This window comes from Balaenoptera physalus (assembly GCF_965194825.1).
Source record: "Balaenoptera physalus genome assembly, chromosome: 11".
In the NCBI taxonomy this organism is placed as follows: Eukaryota; Metazoa; Chordata; class Mammalia; order Artiodactyla; family Balaenopteridae; genus Balaenoptera; species Balaenoptera physalus.
In genome coordinates this window covers 63305878-63320172 of record NC_138896.1, presented here as the reverse complement: position 1 = coordinate 63320172, position 14295 = coordinate 63305878, and the positions used below count along the sequence as shown (strand labels likewise).

Here is a 14295-nt window from a genome sequence, read left to right as displayed (position 1 = left end):
CTATAGGAGTTCCCCTGCTGAGCAGAGAGGATGACTACAGAATTGAGAGAGGCCATGACCCTGGCCCCTTGGGGCCCAGTGACAGTGAAAAAGGAGGAGGAAGAGGAGGAAAGCTTCGTGGGTCAGGCATCCAGCCAACAAGTGCACTCTGAAAACGTCAAAGTCTGGGCTCCTGGGGAGGGTCCTCAGACAGGCCTCGATGTATCGGAACAGGAGGAAAAGGTAAACAGTGGTCTAGGAGGAAGGAGACAGCTAAAGATCTCAAGTGATTTCAGAGGGGACCCTATCCCTCTGCTCCCACATCTGTAGTCTTGTTGCCTGGCGAGGGCTCTGGCCTCTAGTCTTTTGCAATATAATTGAAACATTATATTATTCTACTGATGTGACACTCGGTACTTTCTATAAACCAGTATTTCTCAAACTGTGCTACAGTTTGCAATTACCTGGGGAGCTTCTTATAAAATCATGATACCCATGCCATACCTCATGTCAATTAAACCAGTATCTCTGGGGGATGGGACCCAGACCTCTGTATTTAAAAAAAAAACTCTTCAGGTGATTTCAGGCAGGATTTGATAACTCTAACCTGTACTTCTCAAACTTTAATATGCATAGGAATCACCAGGGTGTGGGGGAGGGGATCTTGTTAAAATGCAGATTCTGATTCAGGAGGTCTGGGGTGTGGTCTGAGATTCTGCAGGTCTCACAAGCTCCCAGGTGATGGTGATTCTGCTGATCTGCAGACCACAATTTTAGTTTGTGAGGCTGTATGTTTTCAAACACACACCTTTCCATCACTAGCCAAATGAGGCCTGAGGTTCCCCAAAGCCTCTCTGTAATAATATGATTAGAGCCTTGCTTCTTTGATCTTTAGACCTTGGGAAAGTCTACTCTGGAAAATCTCCCCATATGCTCTCTTGTCTTGTGCTCTCACTGGCAAGTTAGGTTTGGGTGCTGAAGTGGACAATGAGATGAAATCAGAGTGATCAGGAGGAAGGTAGCAGGCTTGCTTCTCTGCCCACCCCACCTTGGGAATTAGGGAAGACTCTGGCTTCCTTTTCCTTTTTTTATCTTTAAATGTTTGGTATTTTTCTTTCTTTTCAAAAATTTTTTATTTTACCGTCTCCAAGAACAGGTGCTTATGTTCTCAACCTCAAAGCTAAAATTGTACCATCTCCCAGTGACAGTCTCCTCATAAACCCACCTGTGCCTGCTTGTTTCTAGGGTCAGAACATGTTCTGGGACATGACTGTAGTCCTGAAACCAACACAGGAGGCGTCTGCTGCATCGACCCCAGGCAGCTCCTCATTACCAGAGACTCTGGCCAAGAGTGAGCTACTGGAGACTCATGGGAACATGACCTGTCTAGGTGAGGTTCAACCCCAATTCAGAATCTGACCATTGAGGTTTCTCAAAATCTTTTCAGAGACTGGTGGTCTTGTCTCCTAACCTCAGCAACAGAGAGTATTGAGGTGTTGAAAGTGTCAGGGAGAGCTGGACAGAGGAATACTGAAAGATGCCTATGCATTTGTCACAGGAAATGGCTTATTTTGCACACAGTCTCAAGACACCAGACAAACACAGGTGAACTCCAAATTTACCTTTTAATCACATTTATTGTTCAGCAAGTTTCATATTTATTCACCCATGTAGACACATGTCCTCTTCATATGCTTCGTGTTTATTGTAGCTTGGTGAGCCTGCAAGAGAAGCTGGCTAAGGTAGGAAGGGTCACCTTTTGTGGTGATATTTTGAGGAAATGCCCTGGAGGTGTTCTGTTTTTATAGATCTTTGTGCAGATTCTAGAGGATTTTGAGCACTTGCGTCCGCCATGATGAGATTTTTTTTTTTTTTTTTTAATTTTTTTTTTTTTTTTTTTTAATTTATTTATTTATGGCTGTGTTGGGTCTTCATTTCTGTGCGAGGGCTTTCTCTAGTTGTGGCAAGTGGGGGCCACTCTTCATCGCGGTGCGCAGGCCTTTCACTGTTGTGGCCTCTCTTATTGCGGAGCACAGGCTCCAGATGCGCAGGCTCAGTAGTTGTGGCTCACGGGCCTAGTTGCTCCGCGGCATGTGGGATCTTCCCAGACCAGGGCTCGAACCCGTGTCTCCTGCATTAGCAGGCAGATTCTCAACCCCTGCGCCACCAGGGAAGCCCCATGATGAGATTTAAAGCTAGGTCTTCATGGAGGGTACTGATGGCTGGCTTATCACCTGGTTCTCTAAGCTGGGACTCAGGATGTGTCTGGCTAGCAGTGGCGGAAGCTTGCCTGTGAAGGAGTGACATGTAACTGTGGGTCAACAGTGTGGTAGCCATGAGTCCTGTGTTGTGGAAGCAATCCCTGGATGACTGCCAAGGCCCCTCTGGTACTCATATGCTATGAGTATAGGGCTGTGCCTGAATATCCTGAACCTATTCTCCTCCCTAGCCGATTACTCAGGCATTTGCAAACCAAGTCAGTTTCTTAAACCAGTGTTGTAGGGAAGGCTAGGATTGCCACCTTTCATTTTCTTGTCTCTTCTTTAATTCCCCAAACTCTCAGCAGCTTCTATTTCCCACTTTCTGCTTTCTGCTCCATTGTCTCTGGAGCGTTCCCCTGTGTATCACTTCTTTTCTGTTTCCTTGCTTTATCAGTCAGTCATTTATAGTCTTAATTCCAGCAGCTGCCCCCATCCACCAGGAATGGCCACTGTTTTCTTTCTCTGCTATTCCTAGCCAGGACTCACCTTTCTGCCAGCCATTTCTGTTGTAATAGGTAATGGCGAGGGACTTCCCTGGTGGTCCAGCGGTTAAGACTCTGAGCTCCCAATGCAGGGGGCCCGGGTTCGAACCCTGGTCAGGGAACTAGATCCCACAGGCCACAACTAAGCACCTGCATGCCGCAACTAAAGACCCTGCACGCAAAAAAAAAAAAAAAAAAAAAAAAGACCCTGCACGCTGCAATGAAGATCCCACATGCCACACAACTAAGACCTGGTGCAGCCAAGTAAATAAATATTAAAAAAAAAAAAAGGTAATAGCGAGATCACTGAGCTCTAGGAATTGAGAGAGAGACACGAGTGTAGTTGCTGCCCTACCTCTGATAACTCTTTGACCTTGAGCAAGTCCTTTCTCTTCTGGACGCCCATTTCCTATTCTATAAACTGGGGTTCATTCATTCAGTAAATACAGGATTCGTTGGGGGCCTGCTTCCTGGGTGCCAGCAGTGTGATAGGTGCTAGGGATATAGCAGTGAGTAAGAACAGCCTTGCTCTTTTTTAGCTTCCATACAACTGAAGGAGAACAGTTTCACCTTGATGATAAAATTGTATAATATATATGAAAGTACTTTGGAAATTTTGATGTTAATGTTTGTGAGTTTTATCTACAGTTTAGTATATATTCATTAATACTGAATTTATTAAAGTGTATACATTTAAAGCCAAGTTTTTAAGCTTTTAAGTATAACTTATTTTTATGTCCTTTATACATCTAGAAAAATTCAGAATATTTCACAAACAAAAAATGTTTTTACATAAAAACCAGGAAAGGAAGGGTGGAGAGGCAGTAGGGGAAAGAGGTAACAGGGAGAAAGTAAGATAAGAAGGAAGAAAAGAAGATGTAATAGCAGTTTTAAACTACAGGGAGAAAAATGGAGTAGATTGAGAAATCGGAACAGTAGTGATAGAAATAACCAGAAAAAGATTAGCCTTTCAGGGTTTTTTGTTGTTGTCGCATTCGGGGCTTTGCTGTATCCAGCGCTCAGGCACTCCCTTTCTCTGACACTGCCCTTCTTTCTGAATGACTGTGATGGCCTTAGCCTGGCAACCAAACGGGGCTGTCCTCCTTGCCCAGTATTGGTTTGTGCCTCACAACATCCCTGTCCCACCCACTCATCTTACTGGCTGGAGAGTTGCCCTGGCCTGTGCCAGTAGGATGTCTTTGGACATTAGATTCCCCTGTGCAGTTGCTGCATGACCTGCAGCTCACAGCTGAAGTCACACGCTTCCTGACCTTTATGACTTGACGATCCTATCCTTTTTCTAGGCCAAAAAAATCTGACATTTATTTTTTCTGTTTGCTGTTTCAGGTGCTGAAACCAAGAACCCACAGTTATTGGTTCCAAAAACTGAGATATGTGATGAAGCCGAAAAACCTTTCATAACACCAGGAAGAATCCAGAAAGTTGACTCTCCAGGACCTGAGTTAGGAGAAGGCTGTGAAAAAGGGAACATGTTAAAAAGGCAGAGAATAAAGAGGGAAAAGAAAGATTTCAGACAAGTGACAGTGAAGGACTGTCACATACCTGAAAACTTCAAAGAAGAGGAAGACCAGAAGTGTCACAAATCTGAGGAGAGATACAGCCTTGGTTCTGGCTCTGTTAAAAATCAGAAAAGCCAACCTGGGCAGAAACCTTTTACATGTAGCGTGTGTGGGAAAGGTTTTAGTCAGAGCGCAAACCTTGTAGTGCATCAGCGAATCCACACTGGAGAGAAACCCTTCGAATGTCACGAGTGTGGGAAGGCCTTCATTCAGAGTGCAAACCTTGTTGTGCATCAGCGAATCCACACTGGACAGAAACCGTATGTTTGTTCAAAGTGTGGGAAAGCCTTCACTCAGAGTTCAAATCTGACTGTACATCAAAAAATCCACTCCTTAGAGAAAACGTTTAAGTGCAGTGAATGCGAGAAAGCCTTCAGTTACAGCTCACAACTTGCCCGGCACCAGAAAGTCCACATTACAGAAAAATGCTATGAATGTAACGAGTGTGGGAAAACATTTACTCGGAGCTCAAACCTCATTGTCCACCAGAGGATCCACACCGGGGAGAAGCCCTTCGCCTGTAACGACTGTGGCAAAGCCTTCACCCAGAGCGCAAATCTTATTGTGCATCAGCGAAGCCATACTGGTGAGAAGCCATACGAGTGCAAAGAGTGCGGAAAAGCCTTTAGTTGTTTTTCACACCTTATCGTGCACCAGCGAATCCACACCGCGGAGAAACCTTACGACTGCAGCGAGTGCGGGAAGGCCTTCAGTCAGCTCTCTTGCCTTATCGTGCACCAGAGGATTCACAGCGGGGACCTTCCGTATGTGTGTAACGAGTGCGGGAAGGCCTTCACCTGCAGCTCTTACCTGCTGATTCATCAGAGGATCCATAATGGGGAGAAGCCGTACACGTGCAGTGAGTGTGGCAAGGCCTTCCGGCAGAGGTCGAGCCTCACCGTGCACCAGAGAACCCACACCGGGGAGAAGCCCTATGAGTGCGCCAAGTGCGGCGCGGCTTTCATCTCCAACTCACACCTCATGCGCCACCACAGAACCCATCTTGTTGAGAGCACATAGAGGACGAGGGAGACCTCCAGGTGCCAGTCAGAACTTCCCGCCCCTGCCCCCCACCCCCCAAGTCAGACACCTCTTGGCTGTTTTCTCCTCCTTGGTGAAAACGAGGCCTGCTCTGTCCTTAAAAGTAACAGTTTTCAGGAGTGCAGCGCAAAACACAAGAGGGGCATTTCAGAGGCTAATTTAAAGAAAATGAAAACGAAGGCCTCAAGGCAAGGATTTTGTTTTTCACTTGGTGCCCCAAGTGGTCATGGTGTCTGAAGTGGAATGTGGCTTTCTTAGAAATGGATCATACAGAGCTCAGTGATAAAGATCCCTTTGGGGGAAAGGCATTTTTCACTTAACTTTGTTTTTGAAAACTCTGGTAATTTCTTGGGCAACGGGCAGGTTATTGGTGGAGGTCTGCCTGATGGAATTCCGGAGCTTTGAACCTTGTATTCTAGTATTTTGGGTTAAGCAGCGACTCATTAAGGAAACCACTTGGGGTAGCAGTTCACCAACAACTCACCTATGAACATTTATAGGTTTTCCATTCCCGAGGTAATTAAAAAAAAAAAACCACCCTACTAACCATCTACTGCTCCTAACATGGATGGAAGTAGGAAACATTCGTTTCCCTCGTCGTCTGTACCTCATGAACGTTGGTGTGGTAAAGCTCTGGGGACCTCTGACGAGAGTCTCTTCTGACCGTTTCCCAGCCTGCATGGCCAAGCACTTGAGGACTGATGGAGACAGCCACAGACGCTGCTGGGCTGTGTCCCTTTGCTAAGGTCAACAGCTCTTCCCATAACTTAACCCCAGTTGCCGTTGCATTCCGTTTGAGTGAGACGCTGCTAGCAGCCCCCTTCCCAGATAGAGGCATCAGAGAATAAAGCTTCCCTGGAGGCATGCCCGCTTTGTCTCTGCTCTCATTCTGCTCAGGCCCAGGCGGGGGGCTCAGTTGGGTGTCATTGTCACTTTCTGGATGGTCTTTAGAAGAAATAATGGAGCCCTTCTAATTCTCAGAGGAGCCAAGAGGGAAATGAAAAGAGAGGGAGGAAGCAGAGTGGGATTCCTAAGGTCTTAATTTGTTTTTTTTTTAGAAGTTCAAAGGTATTGGAATATGCAAATTTTTAGAAGGATGAAGAAACTGGCTAAGGTAAGATACCTTTGTTACCATTGAGCCTTTACTCCTGGAAAAACAATTTCTACAACTATGCAATAGGTAGAGTTATGTAATAATATTGCCTTGTATTTATATAGAACTTGATTCTTTGTCTGTGTACCTTCATGTGTAGAGTCATGATACCTGGCACTTACCTCATACTTTCATATAGATCATTACCTTAATCTTTGTAACACTGAAAGAGGTGTTTGCCCCCTTTACCTGAGAGAGGTCATTTAACACAAGACCAAGTGACAAGTGACAGCCTGTATTCAGACCCAGGTCCTAAATCCAGGTTCCCTCTGTTCTTCTATGTTTATCCCATGTCTCACCACCTGTAACCCCACCCAGATCTGTGGGAAAGCCTGAGAAAAGGGTATATAGTCTCATTTTTAGGTGAGGAAGCTGAGGTGACAGATTTGGGGGTTTGCCTTAGGCAGTGTGACCAGCAAGCAGCAAATCTAAGGCTAGGGTTTGTCTCCTGATTTCTGGGTCTGTCTCCACTCCCGCTCTCAGCAAGCAAGAGTGTTTATCATAAATGCTATACCTGGTGAAAGCAGTTGGGGGCACCTCTCGTGCATAAGTCCACGCATTTATTGTATCATTTCTACAAGACTAAATATTAGTTAGCATAGCGTTTTATAGTTTACAGAGCACTTTCACGTACAGAAGGCATACACAAGAAAGCTTATTAACTTCTTAACTTTTTTTCCCCCTTTAACCACAATCTTTCATCAAAGCATGTGGGACAACTTCTCCCAGTTTCACTCTAAATCGTATAGACACAAATACAAAAACATCAATACAGTTCAAAAGTAAGAATCAAAAATGCTCATGCCCTCACAGACCCTGATAGTGACTCTTTCTGTCCCCTGTCTGGGAGTGGAAAGACCCAAAGACAACACCACATGTCTCCACTGAGATTAGGAACAAGTTAGGTTCTTCCCCCTGCATGATCAGGAGGCTTAGAGAGGGCGAGCAGGTCTGAAGATTTGGGGTAGATCCGTGACCCTGACCCACCAAGAGGCCAAAAGTGTGCTTTCCTGAAAGGTATCAGCTGGGATTTGTGACCATTAAGATGGTTAAACTGTTTGAGCCACACGTTGTATATTTATCCTCGTAATTGAATACTCAGTCATGACTGATTGTGATCTCCTGGCTAGAGATTTCTATTCATAGGGAGTTCAGAAGAGCTATCCAGGTGATTGTGATATAAAGCCAGGTTTGGGAATCACTGAACCACCGTTTTACAGCAGTGGTTTTTAACCTTGGCTGCATGTTAGAATCATCTAGGACACGTGAAAATTTTTCCATTTTAGGCCTCAGTATTTTTTAAAGCTTAGGAAGGGGATGAGCCACTACAGGCAAGTAAAACCTGCAGGCCACAAATGTGTGTGATCAAAGGTGGAGGGGAACTCCAGTATAAGGATCTGGATGCGCATTGTTCTGTTTCAGCAAAACAGGACAGTAACCACATTGCCTTCTGTGCCTCTCACAACCCTTGGCTGCTGGGACTCTGTGACCTAACTTCCTGTATTTGTAAAGTGAATATACCAAACATTTTACTTATATGAGCAAACCAAGTTCTACGTAACATGCTTTTCTGTTCCTCATTCAACAAAATGACTTTTTACATTTTTGCTTATATTTCATCTCCAGGTTTGGGTTTCCACAAATCTGCACCCAGGCTCAGGACCCCCGATGCTACACAAATCCTGTGAGCCTAGTAGGTTACTAGACAGATCAGTTCCTTCCCCAACTCATAACGACTTTCCCTCCCAATTAAATTCCAGCCCTCAAAATAAATTACCTCCCACTTTTTTCTGCAGGGTTTCTGATAGGAGAGGAGTGACTACCCTTTGTTGTCAGACTTGGCTTAGGTTTTCCTTTTCCTTGGGGTCATCTCCCTTCTTTCTGGGCTGGTCTTGCCAGAAGTAGATGGGAACTCTGAAGCCCCATTTTCTTAAGTTGCCAAGAGCTATCAGTCTTATAGCTCTCAGACAAAGAGTCAGACCTAGTGATGAGCATTAAGGGTAGAGCCAAGAAGTCTGTTTTTACCCTCAAATGAGACCAACAGATGTATGTTACGTGGAGCACTGGGATGAGAAAGTGAAATCATGTACAGGTGCTTTGGAGGCTCGGTGAGGAGAGATTCTTCATCAGCACACGTACACACACACCCCTCTCAAATACAATTGGCTGTGAATTCCTCTAGGCTCAGGAAGCTAGTCCTTTCTCTATGCTCTAGATCCCCTACCTCCCCTAGGTGGTTGTCCCTCTCCCACTTCTGTCACTTCTCCCGTTGTGTGCCTAACCTTTCTGGGGTCACAGCCCCTTTGAGAATCTGATGGAGGTTGTGGACCCTCTTTAGGAGAAACTCGGATTGCACTCTCAGTTCTGTGCTTATTTGTGGAGGCATATAAATTCCCTGAGGCCAATCCGTGGAGCCTCCAGGGCCTCAAGTCACACCTGGGGATGCACTACATAATCTCCCTCACATGCTACAAAATGGTGGCTTTTTAAAAAAATGAGGTCAGACTACGGAATCTCTAAGGATGTTGCCCAGATACATAACCTTTTCAATCTTGCTTCTCCTGGCTTCCCGCCCTCAGCAAATGGTGGCATTATCCAGCACCCAGACTGGAAACCCAGGAGGCATTTCTGGCTTCCGATGTATCATGCGTTGATTACAAAAATATTTATTATGCGCTCTCTTTGTGGCAAACATGGTGCTAGATCCTGGGTTGCCAAAGCAAATAAGGTCTACCATACCCCCTTTTCATGTCTCTCATGGGAAAGATGTCTGGGTCCCTCAACATGATTTACTGAGCTCTTACCAGCCTCATCACTTCACTTCACACGCACCTTTACTGCAGCCTGGAGGCACGTGCTTGCTCTTTTCGTGCCTTTGCTCACACTGTCCTCGGTGCCTGTGATACCTCACCACCACACCCCACAGCCCCTGTCTGCTTTGCCTAACATTTGGTTTCTTTTAAGATTTGGCTCAGACCCATCTCTGGGAAACCTCTGATTGCCCTGTGGCCAAGAAGTATATTTAGAAGTATCGAAGAGCATGATATTTGTATCCAGAGTTTTACTTTATGCTTTAAAGTGAAAAAAGTCTGGATTCAAAATTGTGTATATAGTACAGTTCTCACATAATGTTGTTATGTACACTATATACTATGAGAAAGTATATAGATAAACATGAAGGAAATATAAGAAAATGTTATAAATGGTTGACTTGTTCAGAGCCATACAAATGGTAAATTGCAGCGCCTGGGCTCAAACCCAGGTCCTAGGGATAATGGAATTATGGGTGATTAAAAGTTTTTTTTTTTAAGTAATTTCCATATTTTTTATAAGGAACAAAAATTTTATAATCAGGAAAAAATAAATTATTTATTGTAACTACAAATTTAGTTTTATTGTATTAACTGTAAACAGTATCTCAATTCTCCATTTTGTAGAATGGGGGATGCACCCTGCTTCTGTCTCCTCCCCTTGTCCACCTCTCTGCCTCTGACAATGTCAAGTCTGATAATTCTTGAATTCTGTTCTGAAACCATAGTCTTTTATGCTTTATTGATTTGTTCTGAAAGTTGAAATAAACAGCATGAATGTTATTATGACTGTGTAAATGTTGTTCACTGCAGACCTAAGTAGTTTATTGTGATTATATTTCCTTTTTGGAGCAGCATTTAATTTATTTATTTATTTTTTTTTAAATAAGATATGTGAGGTACATCCTTAACTTTTTTTTAAAATTTATTTATTTATTTTATTTATGGCTGTGTTGGGTCTTCGTTTCTCTGCGAGAGCTTTCTCAAGCGGGGGCCACTCTTCATCGCGGTGCGCGGGCCTCTCACTATCGCGGCCTCTCTCGTTGCGGAGCACAGACTCCAGACGCGCAGGCTCAGTAATTGTGGCTCACGGGCCCAGTTGCTCTGCGGCATGTGGGATCTTCCCAGACCAGGGCTCAAACCCGTGTCCCGTGCATTGGCAGACAGATTCTCAACCACTGCGCCACCAGGGAAGCCCCAGCATTTAATTTTTACCAAAGTTTCTGGTTGTCTTTCTTTTTCCCTTGTACTGGTTGCTTTTAACATATCCTCAGTTATTTTCAAATTCTCCGTCCAATTAGACACTCTTCCGAGTTCCCCTTTCTCCTGTATATATATATCCCTTCCAGAGACCTCCAGCCTTCTGCTCTAGTCTGTCCTTGATGTTCTTTTTTCTTTTAACTTTTTTTTTTTGGCCACGCCCTGCAGCATGTGGGATGTGGAATCTTAGTTCCCCAACCAGGGATCAAACCCACACCCCCTGCAGTGGAAGCACGGAGTCTTAACCACTGGACCGCCAGGGAGGTCCCTGTCCTTCATGTTCTCTCTGCCTACCGTCCAGTTGTTACACCGGGCTCCATTGCATCCTAAATTCCACATTCTTCCTTTCTTCGTTTACACACTCATTTCACTGCAGCACGTCAAGTCACTTGCAAGAAAGAGTATGTGGAAGGCAAAATTGTTGGGTGCTTATATATCTAAAACAACTGTCTCTGCCCTCACAGTTGATTGGTAGTTTGGCTCTGGAAGTCTAGATTGAAAAATTTCCCCCAAAGTTTGTAGGCATTGCTTCCCTGACTTATAACATCCAATGTTGCTAATGAGATGCCTGATTCCAGTCTGATTCTTATTTCTTTGACAATAAATAGAATTTACATTTTTGTGATGTTTCCCCACCCCTTTCAAGCTTTTAAAGTCTCTTGTTTATCCTTGATGTACTCAATTCCCTAATGTACTCTGAGATTTTTCAATCTAGCGACTCAGGTACTTCTACCTTTGGAAATTTTCTCATGTTATTTATGTGACAGTTCTCCATTTCCATATTTTTTTTTTCTATTTTCACTTTCTGGAATTCCTGTCAATCAAATGTTGGACCTTCTGAATTGATCATCACCTACTTTCTCTAGTATTTCCATTTCCTTGTGCCATTTTCTGGGAGAGTACCTTGATTATTTTTCAACCTTTCTAGTGAATTTTTTATTTTTGGCAGTAGTTAATTTCTAAGAGCCTTTTCTTGTTTTCAGTTTGTTCCTTTTTTGTAGCGTACTTTTCTCATTTAGAGATACCTCTCAAATCTGAGTATTCTAATTAGAAGGATTTTCCTAAAAGTCTCTTCTGTCACATGAATTGTCTCACCATCTTCGTTCACCTGCTCTGGGTCCTTTTTTCTCTTTATTTTGTTGACTCTCTTTGGAGACTTTCCTCAAATATGTTGTGGTTCTTAGTGATACACACACACACAAATACACGCATGTATCTGTGTGGTGGTAAGGTGGGTAGTGGGATTGGCTCAGTAAAAGGCTTCCATCTAGAGTGGTTGGTAATGAGCAAGCTGTTTCCCTGGAGACCTCTAAATGCCAGAATGCAGAGATCTTTTGGCTGGGGCGCTTACATTTTCTTAGCAAAAAACCCTTTGATGTTTTTGTCTGGGGTTTGGATGATGTAAGTGCTTCTCTAGAGTGGGAGAGAAGGGGATCAAATGTTATTACATACTTTCAGTTAATGCCCTTATTTTTAGCCCCACTTCTCTCTCTCACCCTTCGTTGCACCTGGGGTTTCCAAGTCCCAAGTCAGCTGGGGTTGGCAGGTATCCTGCCATCCTTCCACTATATTGCCCTCAACAAGTGTTTCAAGCCGTCACTCCCTCCACCCAACTTTCTCAGTTACCATTTCATCCATTTTCCATTTTCTAGAAATTTGTTCCCCTTGTCCCATCATTGTTATTTATATATTTTAAACAATTTTAGTACATTATTGTTTTAGGGGAAGCTGAACGATTTAAAAAAGAATGTTGATATCCTTTGATACAGTAGTACCACTTTTAGAAAGCTATCCTAAAAATGAATATTTTGACAATGGTATATATACTTATCAATGTTCATATTTTACAAAAATGGAAACAACCCAAGTGACTAACAACAGTGGAATGATTAAATTACAATGTGATGGAATATTATGCAACCACTAAAAATCATAATTTAAAGAGTATTTAGTGATATGATAAAACGTTCACAATAATATTAAATAAAAAAGGCAAAGTATAAAATTCAGTGGTGTGTACAGACAGCCCAGTTTCCTTAAATGTACATGTATAGAAAAGATTGGAAGGAAATAAGTGCATCAGGTATTAACAGCGGTTGAATTTTCCTGCATTGCCAACATTTTCTACAATGAGCCTGAATTACTTTTCCCTTTCAGAAGGGAAAAATTAATAAAAAGATCATGGCTTGTTTGGAGTGGTAAGGCATCCTTGTGGGGTATGGAATGGGTAGTGGGGAACAGCAGAATAAGGGTCTGGGGAAATAAAGTGGCCAGTTACCAAGGACCTAATGCCAGGCGAAGGGATTCAGCTGAGGCATATATGTAACCCCAATGTTTGTGACATGCAGCTGTGGCTGGAGTGTGGAGGCTGGGCTGGTGAGGGGAGAAAGGATCCGGGAAACCATATAGACAGCTTTTGTCAGAGTCCGAGAGAGACCCTAGGATTCTGACCCAAGCAGCGGCAGGTGCCAGAGGAGAAGGGACAGAGGGGATGAGCAGGCAGCCTTTGGGGCATGGAAGAGCAAGCAGCAAATTCCCAAGCCAGAAATCCAGCCCTCCACACCCTGTAAGGACCCAGGCTCGAGAGGTCCTGGTTTCTTTGTGGGGCTGCCCTGTGTCGCCATGGGTAGAAGGAGGCAACCCAAGTCCTAGCAGGCTACTTGGCTACCCAGGTCCCCCTGCTGGGCCAATAGCAAGGTTGTAAATGCTCTGTTAGTTGAGGGGTTCCTGTGTGCTAGGCACTGTGCTAAATGCCAAATGTTTCTTATCTCATTCCAACCTCACCTGAGGAGGGAAGTTCTCTTATCTCCATTTTCAAAGTCAGTAGTCACAGGATTAGAATAACTGAGGCCAAAGCCCATTCTCTCTTTTCCCAAGCTACTTTCTCAGTGCGCCTCCATGAACCCCTCTCCTCATCTAAAAGTGCTTTGTTAAATTGGGAGAACAGGGCTTGCCTGGGGTGAAAAGTTGAGTGGTACAAGAGCGGACAATGAAAAAGTCATCTCCCTCCCAGTCCAGAGTGCCCGAGGTAGGAGCACCTCAGAGATAACCGTTGTCAATTTCTTGGGGATCCTTCCAGACATGCATTTACAGTCTTTTGTATTCTCCCTTAAACACACACACACACACACACACACACACACACAGAGCTTAGGGTTCACTAAGCTTAGTGTGTCTTGGAGATGGTTCCGTGTTACCCTGTAAGGTCTACCTCATTCTTTTTTTCACTGCCGTGTGATAGTCTGTTGTGTGGATGTACCATGATTCATGAGCAAGTGTCCTATTGGTGGCCATGCAGCTTCTTTTCTATCTTTTGCTTTTGCAAACAATGCCATGCTGAATATTCCGGCACACTGTCCTTGGTATGTGCACGACTTTGCAGGATATATTGATAAAGGGTAGGTACTTTTGATATTTTGATAGAAATTGCAAATGCAGTTCCCAGTACAGTATGTGTACGAAAATGCCCACTTCCCTGAATCCTCTATAGAACTATTGTTTGTCTTTTCTGATCTGATAAATGAAAAATGCTCTCATGTTTTCACTTGCATTCAATTATGAGTGAAACTGAATATCATGTCTTGTGTTTAAAAGCCAGGTGTATTTCTTTTTTGTGTGAATTGCTTGCTCATGTTCTTAACAAGTTTTTCTGTTGGCTTGTTGATGCCCTTAGGAATTTATTTCTACCAATTCTGTAGTAAAGAAGTTACTCTTCTCATCTGCCAGACG

General features: G+C 43.8%; 1 protein-coding gene across 2 annotated transcripts; it reads left to right on the top strand.

Moving 5' to 3' along the window:
- Positions 1–30: 30 nt before the first annotated feature.
- On the top strand, positions 31–10184 carry ZNF35 (zinc finger protein 35; the record flags this gene model as incomplete). Of its 2 annotated transcripts, XR_014250785.1 has the most annotated exons (4): positions 31–222; positions 1225–1369; positions 4070–5859; positions 6402–10184. XR_014250785.1 is itself a non-coding variant. In XM_082412905.1 (3 exons), the coding sequence occupies 3 exons, from the start codon at positions 31–33 to the stop codon at positions 5320–5322; spliced, it is 1590 nt and encodes a 529-aa protein (XP_082269031.1). In that variant the 3' UTR covers positions 5323–10184. The 2 variants fall into 2 exon arrangements, 1 of the variants encoding a protein (XP_082269031.1); XM_082412905.1 differs by having other exon boundaries at positions 4070–10184.
- Positions 10185–14295: the final 4111 nt, after the last annotated feature.